Source organism: Carassius gibelio, chromosome B3, assembly GCF_023724105.1.
Source record: "Carassius gibelio isolate Cgi1373 ecotype wild population from Czech Republic chromosome B3, carGib1.2-hapl.c, whole genome shotgun sequence".
Taxonomy (NCBI): domain Eukaryota; kingdom Metazoa; phylum Chordata; class Actinopteri; order Cypriniformes; family Cyprinidae; genus Carassius; species Carassius gibelio.
The window spans coordinates 48,653,240-48,673,248 of NC_068398.1; the positions used below are offsets into that span (position 1 = coordinate 48,653,240).

Genomic DNA, 20,009 nt, shown 5'->3' on the forward strand with positions numbered 1-20,009 from the left:
AGACAGTATTTAAACTGAACAGAGATGACATCACTGAATTAAATGATGAACTGCCTTTAACTGTAATTTTACATTATTGACACATTATTACATTATTTGCTTCCTAATGAATGTTGTTCAGTTGCTTTGACGCAATGTATTTTGTTTAAAGCGCTATATAAATAAAGGTGACTTGACTTGACGTGAAAATTGGCCTGAAATTTTGGGCTGAAATGCAGGGCTTTAAAGGTGACCGTTCTGTTGCTGACTATGCCATTGAATTTTGCACCTTGGCAGCCGAATGCAAGTGGAACGAGGAGGTGCAGTGGGATATGTTCCTGCATGGGCTGGCTGACCGTGTTCAAAAGGAGATCTAACTCATGGGTTGATTGACTTGGCTTTTCGGGTGGATGCCCACATTTAACAACTGAGACAGCATGTCTGTTCTAAATGTTTCCCCGTAAACACTGAAACTGGCAACCCAAGCAGAGAGAACACAGCCGTTTCTGTCCTCGATCACGACCCCATGCAGGTGGGTAGAGCTCAGCTGTCCCGGGTGGAGAGAGAGAAGCGGAGGTCCCTGGTCCCTGGAGCGAACGTTGTCATGAGTCCTTTCTGGTGTCTACTTGTTCTTCTGTGTTTGGTTCTGTGTTTCAGGAGAAGGCAGCGATTTTGTCAAACGTGCCCACAGAGTATCTGGACCTGAAGGAGGTGTTCAGTAAGTCCTGCGCTGCTTCCCTTCCTCCCTTCCCTATGACTGTGCCATAGAGTTAGTATCAGGTAAGTCCCCATCTAAAGGCAAACTATTCCTATTCCTGAGAGAAACGCCATGGAGAAATATATTTCTGATTCTCTAGCAATGGGGTTCATCCACCCTTCCTCTTCTCCAGCGGGGGTGAGATTTTTTTTTGTTGGTAAGAAGGATTGTTCTCTGCGACCTTGTATTGATTACAGAGAGCTGAACAACATCACGGTGAAGAATACTTATCCATTGCTTTTGTCTACAGCCTTTTAGAGGTTGCAGGGAGAATCCATCTTTACAAGATTGGATTTAAGAAACGCTTATCATTTGATCCGCATCAGGAAGGGGGGTAAATGGAAAACTGCTTTTAACAGACCCATAGGGCACTTTGAATAGTTGGTTATGCCATTCGGGCTTTCCATCTCTCCAGTGGTTTACAAGCCCTCATGAATGAAATGTTAAGAGACATGGTAGATCAGTTCATATATGTTTACCTGGATGACATTGATTTTTTCTTTGTCTCTCCAGGAACACATGCAACACGTCAGGCGAATACTCCAGAGGTTGCTAGAGAATGGGCTTTTTATCAAGGTGGAGAAATGCATTTTTCATCCAGTATGTTTCTTTCCTAGGTTACATTATCTCGTTTGAGGGAATATGTATGGATCCTGAAAAGATTAAGGCTGTGATAGATTGGCCAAGTCCAAATTCCCATAAGGCCCTACAGCGGTTTCTGGGGTTTGCCAATTTCTATCTGTGTGTTACTTGCAACTTCAGCCAACTAGTCGCGCCTCTGACCGCCTTGACCTCCCCCAGAACAAAATTCAGGTGGTCCAATACAGCCGAAGCTGTATTTACCAACCTCAAAAGTTGCTTTGTTTCTGCTCCCATCTTGGTCATCCCTGATCCCACACATCAGTTTGTGGTGGAGGTCAATGCGGGTAGGTGCAGTGCTTTCCCAACGCGCTTCCTCAGATGACAAGATGCACCCTTGCACGTTTTTGTCCCATTGCGGGACAAAGCTGAACATATCTATGACACTGGTAACAGAGAATTGTTGGCCATTAAGTTAGCGTTCGAAGAGTGGCGTCATTGGTTGGAAGGGCTGGGGGTACCTTTTATCTTCTGGACCGGCCATAAGAATCTCGAATATATTAGTTCTGCCAAAAGACTCAACAAAAGGCAGGATCGGTGGTAACTTTTTTTTCAAACATTTGACTTTTCTCTATCGTACTGCCCGGTTTCTAAGAACATCAAACCCGTTTCTTTGTCATGCATTTTTGATCCATCCGAACACCCGGTGACTCCCGAATGTATTTTACCCGAGAAGTTAGTTATCTCATCACTCATATGGGAGATCGAGTAGAAGGTCAAGATGGCCTTAGAAGGGGTAACGCCTCCGCCCGGGTGCCCACCGAATCGGTTGTTCATTTCGGAGGGGTTACAGTCTGACATTATTCAATGTGGTCATTGCTCCAATGTCGCTTGTCATCCAGGAGTTAGACGTACTCGGTGCTTAGTAAAGCAATGACTTTAGTGGCCACTTATGGCTCGCGACATTCATGATTTTGTTTTGGCCTGCTCGGTTTGTGCCAGTGGTAAGACGTCTAACCGACCTCCAGATGGGTTACTCAACCGGAGTCTGTTCTTTCGAGACCCTGATTCCACATCGCACTACATTTTGTTACCGCTCTCTTATTTATGAAGGTTGTTTTGACCACAGTGGATCGATTTTCGAAGGCAGCACATTTCATTCCCTTGCCCAAATTATCTTCTGCCAAGGAGACAGCAGTTACTGTAATTGATCACTTCTTTCAGTTACATGGCCTCCCAATGGACGTGGTCTCTGACAGGGGTCCCCAATTTGTGTTTAAATTTTGACAAGAATTTTGTTAATTATTGTGGGCTACGGTTAGCCTGTCTTCAAGTAATCATCCCCAGAGCAATGGTCAGTCCTAGTGTGTCAACCAAGATTTGGAGAGAACTTAAGTGATGTTTGGTCACAAAGAATCCTTCATCCTGGAGCCAACAACTCTCTATGGTTGCGTACACACATAACTCATTGCCAGTGTCATCCACAGGCCTCTCCCCGTTTAAGTGAAGTATAGGTTACCAGCCACCATTTTTTCTAGTCTGTAATCTGAAGTCGCGGTCCACTCCGCTCACGCCTTTGTCTTGAAGTGCCACTGCACATGGACCAGAGCCCAGGAGACTGCTCCAAGTGAGGGCACGCACTAAGGTTAAGGCCGATTGCCACCGGTCAAGGCCTCCCGTATACGTCATGGGTCAAAAAGCGTGGCTTTCTGCCAACAACATTCCGCTCCATTCCGTTTCCAATAAGTTAGCTCCTAAATTTATTGGCCCATTCCCTGTCACCAAAATCATTAGTCCGGTGACAGTCCACTTCAAACTTTCTCCGGCGTACAGGAGGATTCATCCCCTCTTCCATGTATCCAAAATTAAACGTGTTTTACGCCCGCATTAATCTGCCCACCCCGGTTCCTCCACCACCACAACTCATAGATGGGGAACCTACTTATTTGGTAAATCGCATTCTTGACTCGAGATGGGAGGGGACGAGGATTCCAGTACTTGGTCGACTGGGAAGGTTACGGTGCGGAGGAGAGGAGTTGGGTACCTGCTAGGTAAGGATGCTTGTGGGTTTTACTTGGGACTTGGAGTCATAACGACCATCTCTCCTCTTGGTTTATGAGTCAGGAGCATAAGTAACTGTTCTATAAGTATCATCCTGAACTTGGGGCTCGTACTCCAACCACTCCGCAAAGTCGCATCAAGCATTGAGCAATCTGGGGTGCGTTTCCCAAAACCATAGTTGCTAACTAAGTTAGCAACTTTGTTGGTTGTAATACAATTTCCCATTGCCAACCAATGAAGTTGCTAACAGGTTAGCAACTATGATTTTGGGAAATGCACCCCTGAATGGTTGGGAATATCTGGGCCTTTTGTACAAACTCAGCTCATTGGCATTTAAAGGAACATGTACTGAAACCACTCACTGTGAGCAGAGTTGTTTTTGACAGGGTAAAAATTGTGCTGCTTTAAACTACAATTGAGAATTTTTAACTAAAGTATGTTATAGACTTTTTATAAAGACCCTAAAGAGTAATTTCAACTTGTGGAAAATGGGCATTCGATGACCCCTATAAAATGTGTCTCTCAAGGTATCCTTTATGCACAAAACACTTTCCATACTTAGAGCAGGTTCAGTTCAGTTCATTTTATTTATTTCCCGAAGGCAATTTGGTTGATTTTCACATAAACAACAAAAACACAATACATTTCCTTCCTAAAAAGTTCTTACTTTAAATTTTTAAACTTTACAACTGAGGGGATACATGAAAGTTATTTTACCTCCCTGGTTTACAATCATCTCAAGACAATTCATGTTTTTCACTTTTAAAGAATTAAACCAGCACAACTGTGAAAAAAGATAACACTAACTCAATGTCAAGTAACTCAATCAATGTTTTGTCCACATTTAATAACCTTAGTTTCTGCAAGCAATACAAACTTTGCTGCCCCTCTTACACAAAACCTCAGTATTGGAAAAAAAAAAAAATTGTTATTCAAAACCAGTGACGACCGCACAGAGTAGCATTATAATTGGAATTTCAAAAGAATCTAGTATGATAAAACAGTGCTGCTTTACCTCTAATACGCACAACTGGAAGCGATCGACTGTGGCATAATAAAAGCTCCGCCGCTTTCGAACTATACGCGTGTCATGCTCATTCATTAGCCTTGTTTCACTTAGATGGCGTATTTTGAATACACGCCCTCTAGCGGGTGAAAAATTACACATTGTGCCACTCATTAAGCTAACGATAACAGAATTATCAGCAAATTTTAAAATATGCCTACTTCTATAACTACTCTTACAGCCTTTGTGTACAAAATAAATAATAAGGGGTAGAGGACACATCCTCGAGGTGATCCAGTTGATAAGAATAGTCATTAAGAAAAACAGTTATTTACTTTAAAGCTGCGGTAGGTAACTTTTGACACTCTAGCGGTTAATAAACAGAACTGCTTGCATCTTGCGGAAGAACATCGTAGCCAGAACTACTTCTCTCTGTTTATGTCTATGAAGAATCACAAAGGTACTGGGTTACTCCGCCGCGGTACCCCCAAAGCAATCTAAAATAGTCTGAATATAAACACTTATTATAGGTGCACCCTAGTGATACAGGACAAGCTAAAAACACGGTTTGGAAAATGGATTCATGTTGTACTCGCTTATTATATAAATTTTTCTATATTTTGAACACAAACAAAGTTACGGACCGCAGCTCTGATTGGTTGTTTCCTAACGGGAGCCATGTATTTCTGCAAATGGCAATAGGACCACTGGGAGGAGCCAGAGGAGCTTGATTTTTTTCACAGATTATCTGTCTCATATTCTAGTGTCAGGACATGATGACAGGTTTAACAAATAAATTACTTAAAAATATATTTTTACAAAAGTTACCTACTGCAGCTTTAACTCCCTAAGGTGAAAGGCTTTTATGAAGAGTGAGTTACCAAATGAGCATTTTAGTGTCATTTCTCTGTAAAACTCTTTCCAGACTGAGATCAGCTAAAAGACTTAATCCCAGTATGAATTAACATGTGCCTTCCATGGCTTGCTTTCACGGTAAAACTCTTTCCACACTGAGAGCAGCTGAAAGGCTTTAATCCAGTATGAATAAACATGTGAGCATTTAAGCGTATTTTCTGTGTAAAACTTTTTCCACACTGAGAGCAGCTGAAAGGCTTTATTTCAGCATGAATTAGCATGTGCTTATTAAGGTTTGCTTTATTTCTGAAACTTTTTCCACACTGAGAGCAGCTGAAAGGCTTTATTTCAGCATGAATTAGCATGTGCTTATTAAGGTTTGCTTTAAGTCTGAAACTCCTTCCACATTGAGAGCAGCTGAAAGGCTTTATTTCAGCATGAATTAGCATGTGCTTATTAAGGTTTGCTTTAATTCTGAAACTCCTTCCACATTGAGAGCATATGAAAGGCTTTATTCCAGTATGAATTAACATGTGATCCTTAAGGTGTCCTTTCTGTGTAAAACTCTTTTCACACTGAGAACAGCTAAAAGATTTTATCCCAGTATGAATTAACATGTGATACTTTAAGCTTGCTTTCTGTGTGAAACTCTTTCCACACTGAGAGCAGCTGAACGGTTTTATTCCAGCATGAATTAGCATGTGCTTATTAAGGTTTGCTTTAAGTCTGAAATTCTTTCCACATTGAGAGCAGCTGAAAGGCTTTATTCCAGTATGAATTAACATGTGATACTTAAGGTGTCCTTTCTGTGTGAAACTCTTTCCACACTGAGAGCAGCTGAAAGACTTTATTCCAGTATGAACTAACATGTGATCCTTTAAGCTTGCTTTCACGGTAAAACTCTTTCCACACTGAGAGCAGCTGAAAGGCTTTATTTCAGCATGAATTAGCATGTGCCTATTAAGGGTTGCTTTAAGTCTGAAACTCTTTCCACACTGAAAGCAGCTGAAAGGCTTTATTCCAGCATGAATTAGCATGTGCCTATTAAGGGTTGCTTTACGTCTGAAACTCTTTCCACACTGAGAGCAGCTAAAAGGCCTTTTGACTTCTGTTTTTTTAATGCTGCAACTCACTGATTTTTCACCATTGACATCATGATCTTTCTGATCCTGATATTTCTCCTCCACATCATTCAGATCTTGCCTTTCTTCTTTCAGTTTCATCAGGCCTATAAAAAAATGAAAATCGAACATTACATTTGAAAAATAAGGATAAAATATTTGTGTTCAGACATAAACTATGTCAAAACTGCCCTTTTTTAACACAGCGCCATTAAAATAACAAAATTCAATTCAAGTTTATTTGTATAGCTCTTTTTACGATACAAATCATTACAAAGCAACTCTACAGAAAATTACGTTTCTAGCTTATCAGTGGTGACTGTCAGTTTGTGTGCATATGACAGGATTTTTCTGAAAAATTAATACAAGACATAGTCAGCCAGACGCTGAACACTATTAACAGCAATTATTATATGATGCAACCACATTGTAAGATCTGTATGTTGATTCAGGGTTAGCATCATCTGAGGTCCTCTGAGGGTCAGCATCATCTCTTCTCAGGTGCTCTAGATCCAGACGGGAGCTTGTGTATAGTTATGTAAATCCCGTGGCAAAACAGAGAAACAAATAGAGACATCATTTGCATAGCTGCTGTTCCAATAAAGTAACATAAATTAGTTTAACCCAAACCAAAGAATAAGAATGCGCATTTGAAATAAAAACACTGCATTATGCTGACAGGTCAATAGATGGTAACATCACTTTGTAAAGAAACACTACACATGGACAGCTCCAGCAAACAAGGTTTGTTCTTTGATCACTTTCTTTAATTTAACAATTTAAACAACACACTACATGGACCCACTTTATATTAAGTGGCCTTAACTACTATGTACTTAGATTGTAATTAATAATTTAGTATAATGTACTTATTCTGTATATACTTGTTTTTACATTGTACTTATATTTAAAAAAAAACATGTAATTACATCTGTATTTAATTTCTGTAATTACATTTATAATTACACTGTTGACCCATACTTTACACCTTAACCCAACCTTAAACTTACCCATACCTCCAACCCTCTCCCTAACCTTACCCCTATGCCACCTCAATAGCAGCAAAAGTGTTTTACAAAACAATATGAACACAATAAGTACATTGTACTTATTTTTTATGTACGTACATAGTAGTTAAGGCCACCTAATATAAAGTGGGACCCACTACATTCATATCATTGGGAGAAACAAAGTTTAGTTTGGTCACTGATTCACACACACACACACACACACACACACACACACACACACACACATTAAAACATTGAACACTTTGAGACAAATACAATCTGACTGAACCAAAATAATTGCACATCACAGATCACTGATTGGGTCAATCTCATGAATCTGTTGAAATGCCATGGCACTAATTATTTTAAATATTAAATATGCAATTTAGACAATATTGTTCTCTACCTTACGCAAAGAGTAATTTCAACATAGGAATTAATTATTTTTGTATTTTATTGCATTTTCTGCTTAAATTCTCATTACCGCAATGCGTCCAGCTGTGTCTGAATTTATGTTATGCTAGATGTTTTTACATGACAGAAAAATGACAGACTGAATTTATGTATAATAATGATACAAGTGGAAAAATACAGTGTCCATGACTGATGAACACATCCTCCGCAACATTTTTTGAGGACCATTTATACACACAATTTGTTTTTTAGATAAATCTTGATTTTAAATTATGCAACACATGTGGCTGAACCTTCAAAATAGCTAGGCAGATCTCTTCATATTGTTAAAGTTACAAATTCCCTTGTCAGAAAGTGTACACGACAAATTGATTATCATTGCCAAAATGGGTAGTTTTACACATTAAAAAAAAAAACTATATAAAAATATACTTCATTAATGTCTGATTATATACATTGAGTAAAAAATTGGCTAAATCATCATGGCTTCTCGGTTGTTAGCAAAACATGCTAACACACCTCATCCTCTACAACACCATTCTCACTTACCACAACAATTTAAGGCCAGTTGCGGTAGAAAGAACTTCTTTTTTTGGTAATGAGAATTTAATCGTACAGGCTATTTTTAAATGTTTATAAGTTATTTAGTAACAAAAAAAGCCTAAGCAAAGACTATGGTGACCAATTACAGAGAAAATGTTTATACCAACCCACCAACTCCCAGGAAGGAGTTACAACAAGAGTAATTATCAAAAATAGTCTGCAGTGTTGGGAATAGGGAAGTAACGGTATGAAAATGTCTCATCACGGTTATCAGTATTATCACAGTATTGTTATAATGTGCTAGAGATGTTAAAAAAGTACATACACAAATCACTTAACTAAGTTTTATGTATAAAAATAAATAAAAATAAATTAAATGAATTCTTGTTTGCATAATCACTAAAACAATAACATTACCAATGATGTCCCGATTTTAAAAGACAACTTGACTTACAACAGTTTAATAGCATTCAAGAATTCAAAATATCAAATGTAAATTTTCAAATAAAGCTTTGAAAAAGTTTAATAAAAAGGTAAACCTCACATTTCAGCCTTTAAATAAAGAAAAGATATGTCAAAATGATAATAGCTTAATAAACCCCAGTGATCACAACAGCATTGCTATTAAGAACACTTCCTTTAGGTCAGCAGTTCTCAAATTCCAGTCCTTGCGCCCCCAGCTTATTTCACACGTCTCTCATTAGCCCCTTTCTCACTGCGATTCCAGAAAATACACAGGTAATGTGCCCCGGCAATTGTTCCCGGGTCGCTAGATTTTCCCCCTTTCACACTGGAAGTGATTACCCGGAATGTGCTCGTGCATTCACACACAACCAGTAAAAGTCCCGTACAGACCCGACACCAGGATGTAACTTTCATTTAAGCTATGATCTCAACATTTTTTTGTTGTGAATGTTGATCTGCATTTAAAACACACACTTAAATAGTTGCACGGTAACATGCATCATCACTATGACACACCCTTTACAGCATTAGTTCTGGCTTTTGTTCACACAGAACTCATTCTGGGACTGAACCTGGCAATGTTACTAATGGGGCGGCAGTGGCTCAGTGGTTCATGTAGGTTGTCTACAAACTGGAAGGTTGGTGGTTTAATCCCCGGCTCCACCTGACCAAGTGTCGAGGTGTCCTTGAGCAAGACACCTAACCCCAGCTGCTCCCGACGAGCTGGATGGCACCTTGAATAGGTGACACCGCAGTCGGTGTGTGAATGTGTGTGTGAATGGGTGAATGTGAGGCAAATTGTAAAGCACTTTGGATGGCCATGTAGTCTGTTGAAAGCACTATATAAATGCAGTCCATTTACCATTTGCCAGGTCCCGGAATCAATCCCGGGACGTGTTTGCATTCACACAGAAGGCAATACAGCAATGTTCCGGCAATTTTCTGGGACCAACATGCAGTGTGAAAGGGGCTTTTGTTAACACATCTTATTCAAATGATCAGCTTGTTAGAAGTGAGCTCCGTGCATGAACTGTTCACATTGACATGGTCCCTATGCAGTGTTCCTTGCTCCCTACTCTGTTGAAGTTTACCTCACTTCAGAACATTCTTTCATGGATTTGCGCTGCGCAGCATCTTTACACATGGACATTTAGATTCACGTCTCACACTAGAGTATGTGAGCAGAGTGGAGCGGCAACAATTTACCTCTGCGCTCCCAAGCTAGTGTTGGGCGATATGGTAATTTTTCAAATCGTCATATCGTCAGTCCGTGAGATCGATGATACATGATATTATCGTGCATGGGTGGAGCAAGAGAGAGACTCTTTGTTTTTGTCATAGCATAACTATTGGGTGTTTTAAACCACACAAGTGCATGAGAGAGAGCCTATGGAATCACCAATAATCAAAAAAATAGTTTTTCTGCCATTTATACTACTCACTGCAAATAGTGGCGATTATCTGCACCTCAGTATTGTAGTACATTATAAAACAGTATGCAATAACTTATTGAGTCTAATTAAATGGCTGCCACTGTGGGATTACAAATCTGTACTATGTTAAATCAAGTTTCAAATGTAATAGTATGTACTTTGAGTTTTTAAATTCTTAGGTTAAGATTATGACATTCTGAGATGATCAAGTCAAGCAGAGCAGGTTCCTGAGACATTAACCTTTTGTCTTCATGCACATCCTAAATATAGGGCAATGTACCAACATAAAAGTGCCTGCTTAACTCAAGGCACAGCTGTGCCTTTATTTCTATGATAATGTGAAGGTACGGGTGATACTATCAGGCACCTCTGTATTTAAATGACACTGTTATGCTGATTAGATCAAGGCTGGGAAGATGCCAGTGTCAGGCACTTTACTGATTCCATTTGCATGCTTTGTTTAAATGGTCTCCACCTCCATGTATCCCTCCTCCTAGAAATGTATATAATCTACAATGTATAAATGACTGGACAGACTTTTGATGACTGCAGCGCCACGCAGAGTGTTCTCAATAAACAATTCTGCTGAAGATTACCCAAAAGTCTCCTGGTCTTCATTTCTGAGTTCCCAACACCACCTTATTGGGACAATAAAGCCCTTCCTGCGCCTACCCTTATTTTGATTATTTACTTAATTTTCATTGAAAATAACTGCTTTTCTGATGTGATTTGAAATTTGGCAAGCGTTTAATTTTTTTTGCCAAAAGCCAGATTCGAACCCGGGTTGATCATGTCAAAATGTGTATGACAAACGTACCACTGGAGCTGATTGTCAATTGATGTCTTTTGTAATCAAACTTGTACTAAAACTTGTGATAAAAATTGATAAAATTATCCACTCCATAAATATAGTTGTCATGATTCTGCCTTCATGTCCTGACTTTTCTCTAGTCTTGAGGCAGGATCATGACAGACCCGTGTTTTGTGTACAAGCACATGGCCTTGTCTTTGGGCCATGTGCTTGTGTTGTCTCGTCCCCTTGCCCCGCCCCCCTTGTTATCCTAGTCTTGTCGTGATTGCCCTATCTGTGCCACCTGTTGTGTCTTAATTAGTTCCCCTATTTAGATCTCCTAGTGTGCTCTGTCTTTTGTCGGTTCATTGTTCCACACTGAGATTGTTCCTACTTGTGATTGTACCTCATATGTGTTTATACTTGTCAGCCTCGTGAGAGAGTGTATCCTTGTCACCCCTTTGAGAAGTCTTTGTATATCCGTGAGTGTTTATTTGTAGTTAGTGTTCTTGTGTTTTGAGTCTTTGTTTATCGTGCCAACACAGTCCTGTTTAGTTATTTTGTATCTGCCCTAGTCCTTGTTTTCCCCCTCGTGGGTTTTGTTTTCCCCTTTTTTCGTGTAAATAAATCTTGTGTTGTACTTCCCGTCTGTTCCTGAGTTCATCCCTACCCCACCACATAACAATAGTAATAACAAACTTTGATGCAATAAATAGGGTAAGATTTAGAAATGAGCATCCCTCCAAAAACATCTAAATTGTCTCTTTTCAAGTGTTAGGGTATATAAATAGTTGTATTTATAGGGGTTGTTATAACACAATTTTATATTAAGGGGGTTATAGAAACCTCCTGGACCTCACTAATTTTCAAAGCCTGGCTACGGCCATGATTGTGGCATTAAACTCAGTAGTTAGGGCTTGTTTTAAATATTGCACATATATGGCGCTTTTCCACTGCATGGTACGGTTTGGTACAGTTCGGCTCGCTTCGCTTTTCCACTGCTTGGTACGACTCAACTTGGTACAGCACGGTTCGATTCCCTTTAGCTCGGTTACTTTTCCACTGCAGTTAGTACCGCTTCAAAACGGGTGGGACTGATCGTTCATAGTTGCCGCCTCTACTGTCATGACATCATCCTAAACGCGCCATATTTCAAACGCACAACACAGGAACAATGGAGCCTATCGAGGGGATGGTGTTCTTGATTCTCGGCATGTGGATGTTTTTAACTTCAAGATGGAGAAATGTTTTAAAAATGAGGCTGATGACAGCAAAACAAATTACTGCAAAAAAAACCAAAAGAGTCTGGGAACTCTTACAACAAAGCGAAGATGACGACATCACTCGATTTGCCCGACGGCGCACGAGGGTAAGCTAATCTTGTTTAGGGTCTCAATCGCTGTATTGTCACAAAGCATATAATGAATCTAGCTAACAATTTTATGTATTAAAATGTGTACTCTGTGTATTTCAGATGTATCATATTTTGCAAAGTATCATATTTCAGATGTATCATATTTTGCAAGACCATCTGTTTGGACATTTAACAGAGCTTGTTGGAGTGGTGGGGTGTGATTGTTCCTGGGTTTACAAACACGAATGTCGGAAGAAATCTTTATTTACTTGTGCAACAAACTGCGTCCTGCGATGGAGAGACAGGACACAAACTTCCGTGTCTGTGTACCTCTAAAGAAGAGAGTAGCCATTGCACTGTGGAAGCTTGCTACCGGCTCTGAGTACAGAAGTGTTGAACATCTTTTTGGAGCAAGCATTTCAACTGTGTGTCAGTGTGTTCAGGAGTTCTGTGCTGCAGCAGAGACGTTGTTGATACCAGAACAAATTCGTTTTCCAGATCAGGAGAGGTTTAAGGAAATGGCTGCCTAAGTTGAAAGAACAGATTGGGACTTCCACAGTGCTATTGATGGATCACAGCCGATCTACAACATGAAAATCTCCAGAGCACGTATATTGGTGGAAAATGCTTTTGGTAGATTAAAAGGAAGATGGTGTTGCCTTATGAAAAGAAATGACTGTGCGGTCGACCTTGTGAAATCTATGGTGCTGACATGCTGTGCTCTACATAACCTTTGTGAGAGTCATGGAGAGGCCTATGAGAGTGCATGGGATCCACCTTCAGCAGCAGAGCCTGTGCTGGGACTGGCACAGCCTGTAGAGGAGGGCAGGGATGTCTGTGAGGCTCTAAATATAATATTATAAATATTATAAATATAATATTAATAATAAGTAGCATCATTATAAAGATGCAAGACTCCAGCTTTGGCCACGGTTTATGATAAATCTGCTTTGTAGTGACATTAAATTCTTAATTTATTCCAGGAGTGCAAAATTATTAATCTGTAACATTTGATATTTTGAATGGGAATTATCACTCATAATGCACTTGGGTTTGTGTTCACTGACATGAAATATACAGCATTCATCAGGGCTCTTATCCAATTGTTAGCACATTTGGAGAAATAATTATCACATGTTCTTTTAAATATTTTGCCATACAGAATAGCATTTTTGTTCATTTAATGCCCAAACACTATTTTAAACCACGAGCAGAATATGATACAAAAACTCAATAGCGGTTTAAAGTGAGTTTTAAGTAAAAGTGTACTATTAATCTTTTAAATTGTGACATTTAGCTTGATGATACCTGTTGCTCTAATCCACATGCACCATTAAAAAGGAAAGTACACTTTTGACTAGTAAATTTTATTAAAGAAAAATGTAAACAGATCAAACGTTAAACAAAGTATTAATGTCTGTAGTGCAAAAAATGTATATAAAGACATATATAAACATTTAAAAGTAAAAAATGTACACTAAGCAAACTTTAAATGTTGTGCACAAATGTATGTAGTATAAAAACATTCAGAGGAAAAACAAGTAAAAAAAATAACTATTTCCGTGAAGTATGGACTAGGGAGGTTTTAGTCGGGCAGAGTGTTCTGTTCTTGTCAGTTCTGTCACTGTTCTGTTCTGTTACTCATCGCCTGTACAAGCATCCCCATGATGTTGAGAAAGGCTTGATTGAATGCAGCCGTTTGTGCATTTTCCTCCCTCCTTAAGGCCGCTTCCTGCTCCCTTGCTTGCCGGGCCTCATCTATTGCCATCTGCAAATATTGCTCCCTCCTTTCCCGGTTCAGTTTCTGCTGTAGAATATCAGTCACCTGCATCTCTCTTAAAAAGGCAAGATGCTCCTGATGGTGCATGTTCCGTTTCCTCTTGCCTAGACACAAAGAAAGAAAAGTTACAATTGTGATTTTTTTTCTAAAGGTTTTTGCTAAAATCAAAAAAAAAAAATTGAGAGGAAAAATAAAGCTTATCACATATCGTCAATTAATTTATGAAAGAACTGTTCATTAACAACCCCATGATCTACAGTGTGAACTAATCAAAGTTACAGTAGCTAGCAATAATGGATTTATGGTGAGCAACAGGATTTCATGAAATATCCAATTTTAGTGCAGGCTTTCAAAACGATATAAGAAAAGGATTAGGTAAGCTTAGTCTAAATATATGATCTGTAACATTAAGTGTTTTAGTCATATTTCATACCTGGTACCACACGCTCTGGTGTCCTGCTGGAGGTTGCTGGTGTCGACGGTCGTGCTGGTGGTGACGCTGCTATCACCAGTTGGGACGTTGAGGCATCACTGCACGGAGAAAGTGCTAATGAGTCAATCGTAGACAGTGCATCTGAAAAAAAAAGTTTGTACAATGTTTGTTAATGCACAAATTACAGCAACACAAATCAATCTAGCAACAATAACAAATCCAGAACATCTAAATAATAATTGAATTGGCATAAATGTAAAAAAAACAAGATAAAGCTTTACCAGTATAGATGGTCAATAAAGTGAAGAGCTGTGCTACTTCTGGATCCGCTCCTCGGCAACCAACGAGAGGAACGTCTGCACCTCGTCCACTGACCACGATTCAGCCATTTCTTTTTTGAAATTTTAAAAATTCTTTTATCAAGTAAATACTGTCAAAACAGGTGCTACCCCGTTGGCTGTTGTCTGGCTATTTAAATCTAGCGGGTTTTAGTGTCTCGTGTCGCAAATACAATGACGCTGGTAGTGACGATTCTGTCTGACCAATCAGTGATCTGCAGTGTTTTCACGTCACATTTTAGTATCGGTACGGTACGCTTGGAACCTCAACAGAGGTGGTACCATTTAAAGTGAGCCGAAGCGAGCCGAGCCGTACCGTACCATGCAGTGGAAATGCGCCATAACTGAGCCGTACTGTACTGAACCGAGCCGTACCGTACCATGCAGTGGAAAAACGCCAAAGCGTGCCGTGCCGTACCGAACCATGCAGTGGAAAAGCGGCAATATAGATCATTCAGATTACTTGTTAAATTGCAATGAAATACCTTATATCTGCAGAAGATGTACATCTGTTTCTGGATGGAGACTTTGTAACAGCCAAAACTATGTATTTTGCATGGATGACATTATAGTGCGGAGTGCATGAAAATAATAAGGCGGCAGAGCGAACTTTACATAGTGGTTCTCACGTCGTCCTTCTACGTCGTCATCACCATATAGTGCGTGTTATAAGTTGAGTGATCAGTCTTAAGGGGAAGAACTACGTGAGAACTTAGGCTTTGCAATATGGACCAAAAAAAAAACTTTTTGATCAATTTTGTGATTTGTATTGGTTTTGAAAATGAATTATGTACTGCGTGTACAGTAAGGTTGATACTGGCATAATTTCAACTGTAGTAAACCAGTTTTGTAACTACAAACATACACCTTTGGACAGTGAAAAAACTCTTGGTCAATTACAGTAGTTGTTTTCAAAGATTAATTATGTACTGTAAGGTAAGCGAAGATAAGGGATATATTGGCAAACTTTCACCTGTAGTAGGTCAGTCTTGTAACTATAAACATAATACAACCTTTGCGACATAAAGCCTTTATGGTTGATTACATATTCATTCTTAGAAAACAATTACGGTAATGTATGTACAGTAAGGTTGATATTGGCAAAATTTCAGCTGTCGTAACTCAGTCTGGCCACTAGGAATGTACTACAACATTTGGGACATAAAAACCCCATTGGTTATTTACAGTAATTGTTTTTAAAGAATAATTAGGTACTGTATGTACGGTAATGGGAGATATGGGCAAAAATTCACCTGTAATAAGTATTGTAACTAAAAATTTACTACAGCCTTTGGAGCATGAAAAAATACAGTAAGGACGATATTGGAAAAGTTGAACCTGTAGAAGGTCAGTCTTGTATGTACAAACTTTCTACAGCCTTTGGAATAAGAAAAAAAAAAATGAATTACAGTATTTTCTTCCAAGAATAATTAAGTACAGTATGTACAGTAAGACAGATTTGAAGTAATTGTTTTGTATGAAATATGTACTGTATGTACAGTAAGAGATATATTGGCAATCCTTCACCTGTAGTAAGTCAGACTGGACACTACGAATGTACTACCACCTTGAACAGCAGTTTGGGTATTTACAGTAGTTTTTTTTTACGTAAGTGTTTACTGTACTGCATATATGAAGGCAGGTATTGTCAAAACTCCACCTGTAGTAAATCACTTTGAGTTATACAGGGCTTACAGTTTGGCAATGTTTTATTTTAAATGTTAGAAGTCATGTTAGTTCAAATAAATTGGACGTTTTAAACCCAATTGGTGAAACTGTCAGACGGTCCCTTACGCATCAATTGCCGCTATTGCACGTCAAAGCTTTCTCCGGTTTAAATTTGCTGCTACAATACACATTTTGGTTTTTAAATAATATTTTAACGTTGATATAAAGTTGTTGCATATTGTTAAAACTAATTGTGGTAGTGGTATCTTTGTAGACTCTATAGAGTAGTGGCACATGAAAGCCAATGTCTGGCGAACATTGAACCTTAAACTAACTTTACCACGCTGGTTTCTACTGCTAGTGTAAAAACTTATTCATTCTCCCCAGGCTCTGAGTTCAATACAGTTTCCTTATTTTCAAAAAGCAAAAATAAAGTCTATTTAAAGTAATAATTAGATCTCCTCAGTGTCAGTGAAGTTACATTTCCATAAGAATTTTAAAACAAGGATTTAAGACAATTTCATGGTAGTTAACGTCTTAGTATGTACCACAAATATTAAAATTTAAGGATGAATGCAAAATATACACCAACCTCGTTGTTCCTCGTGTTTTATTCTCCTGGCTCCTTGCATTTTATTCTCTGTGTTTCTGGTTATTATCTTGGTTTCTGGCTCCTCAAGTTTTATTCCCCGGCTTTCTGGCTCCCCGCGAGTTATTCTCTTGGTTTCTGGTTCCTCGTGTTTTATTCCCCGGGTTTCTGGTTCCTCGTGTTTTATTCCCCGGGTGTCTGGTTCCTCGTGTTTTATTCCCCGGGTTTCTGGTTCCTCGTGTTTTATTCTTTGGGTTTCTGGTTCCTCGTGTTTTATTCTCTGGGTTTCTGGTTCCTCGTGTTTTATTCCCCGGGTTTCTGGTTCACTCATATGTTCTTCACTCTTCTCTTTAACAAACTCCATCTTCACAGCAGCAGATCTCAGTTCAGATGACACTCCTCCTGATATTCCTGCTTGCTTCAAAACGTAGTCACAACTGTGAGGATGAGAATATTAAAAGGTATTTATTGACCCAACTCAAAAACTGTATTTCTTTATCGACAGAAACAACTTTTTTTAACAGTTTGTATTAAACCAGCATCACGAAACAAAAAAAACAGAGCGCAGTGAAATAATCTTCTTCTGCTGAGGTTTAATTGTGTTTGTCAAACAAATGTGTTTAGCGCCACACACTGGACTGGAGAGTGAAGCGGCGAGAGGAGGAAAAAAAGAAAATGACGTGTCATACAGCCAGGTATGGTGGCCCATACTCAGAATTTGTGCTCTGCATTTAACCCATCCAAAGTGCACACAGCAGTGACCACAAACACACACACACACACACACCCAAAGCAGTGGGCATCATTTATTCTCTTGAAACTGACCTGTGTAACCTTTTAAATGTTTGGTTGACTGCATTTTATTTTCATAATGAACAGACTGCGATGCAAGTTTGAATTGCTAGTATATACAACTTTTTCAGGGTTGGGAAAACATTAGATCGTGACCATGCCTCTGGATGCCGTTCAAGATATATAGCCTTCATTAATGTGGCTTTGTTCTGGTTTGCCGGTTTCACAGGTTTATTTTATTATCTTTCACTTTTAATCACATCTCTTACTGTGTGTAGTAAACATGGTAAATGGGAAAATGGGAAACTAATCTTCTTCCGCTGAAGTTTAATTGTGTTTGTCAAACAAACTAATGTGTTTTAGAAGTGCAGTTAACTGATGAAATTACTTAGTTACTACGTTTCTATTGCTTTTCATGTTGAACAACTTATGTTGTTTCCATTTTAATGTACTTTTAAAGTTTAAAATCACATTAAAAGTTTAGCTAGTACATTGTCAATGAATGATGATGCATTTATATAAGGTCAACGTCACTCATAGCCGCTTACACGTGTTCTGCGTACGTGTCGCACATAGGCCTGGGACGGTTACCGCATTACCGCGGTCACGTGACGCCTACCGCGGGTCTAAACCTGTAACCGTCATCACAGCACAAAAAAATAAAAAATAAAAAAACACACATTGGCCTGCACATCTGAATGCCTTCGGCAGAAGTCAAATGAGCCTTTTTAATCTAGATTAATTCCAAGATTACAGGGAGATTAATATAGATTAAAAATGTATCTATGCACCATCCATTTGTATTGACTAGAGTACCTGTGTAATGTCTTGTAGCCTATATATTCATTTTACTAAAGCATAAAATACAGGCGGAAGACTCATGAGAAAGCCAAAAAAGCAGGACCTCAGTTTTTAATTGCACGTGCTTATTCTGCTTAACACAATTCTCTCACGTGGTTGCGCATTTAAGATACTATTCCATCAAAACATGATAGAGAGGGCTAACTTGGTGGCAAAGCCAAATGTCACGTCGCCAATATGGGCACATTTTGGCTTTGAACCTGATGAAAAAGGACTTCCAGGCAATTTTAATGAGCCCATTTGTAGAATTTGCTACAAAAAGATTCCAGTATCACGTTCAAATACGTCCAACCTGAGGACACAGGTCTTTTTTTTTTTTTTTAACTTATAAATATTATTTTTATTTACTTATAAATATTATTTATATTTATCTTATTTATAAATATTATTTATATTTATCTTATTTGCAAGTAAAAAAACAACCACAATATTGTGAGCAGTGACACTTTGTTAAATTAAATAGCATTCGTTAAATTATAGCCTTGAACCACACTGAGACCAAAGCGCACACGAGATGTAGGCTAAATAAATATAAATATGTAAAAATATATAATAAATAATATTTATATATATTATAGATTTTTAAATATTTATATTAATTTGGCCTATATGTCTACATATTTATATTACTCTATATGCCTTCGTTAAATAGCCTTCATTAACCACTGAGACAAAAAAGCGCACACGTATGATCTATATAAATATTAAAATAGAAAGGAAAAATGTCTGCCGTTTTGATGGAACCCTAAGTATAAGGATATTGACATTTCTGACGAGGTGCAGGATGAGCTCATGGAGGAGATGTTGAATGTCCCCGCCCGAAATATATGACCATTTGCGCTACAAGCATTCCCTCAGAACGTGTGTTCAGTGCTGCAGGTAACGTCGTTACGTCTTTCAGGGCCTCCCTTAAACCTGACAAAGTGAACATGCTAGTTTTTCTAGCAAAAAAAATATGAAGGCTGGGATGTAAACCATAGCGCATTTCGTTTAGCCAGCACTTTTTTTTTCAGACATAATTTCTGTTCTAAATGTTCTTATTCTAAATGTGAAATAATAAATGTTAAATAAACGTGTTCCTTATGCTCAATTGCCTTAGCCTGTGTGCGCAAAAGTCGTTATAGTTTAAGTGATTGTTTGATAACGAAGACTGTAGCCTAATCTGAAGGTAAAAATATGGA

At 38.6% G+C, this 20,009-nt stretch overlaps 1 protein-coding gene across 7 annotated transcripts in view; it reads right to left on the minus strand.

Moving 5' to 3' along the window:
- LOC127952314 (gastrula zinc finger protein XlCGF57.1-like) overlaps window positions 1-20,009 on the minus strand; it is a 41,395-nt gene that overhangs the window by 11,217 nt on the left and 10,169 nt on the right. For 5 of the 7 annotated variants that reach the window (XM_052550699.1, XM_052550701.1, XM_052550700.1 and 2 more), the window contains 2 exons: window positions 17,179-17,612; window positions 3,922-6,465 (listed from right to left, as the gene is read on the minus strand). In XM_052550699.1, coding sequence (XP_052406659.1) covers window positions 5,315-6,465; window positions 17,179-17,539 — 1,512 coding nt within the window. In that variant the 5' untranslated portion in view covers window positions 17,540-17,612 and the 3' untranslated portion in view covers window positions 3,922-5,314. Of the gene's footprint in view, window positions 1-3,921; window positions 6,466-13,496; window positions 14,252-14,580; window positions 14,722-17,178; window positions 17,613-20,009 lie in introns of those variants that run through there. The other 2 variants (XM_052550704.1, XM_052550705.1) reach the window with 2 other exon arrangements.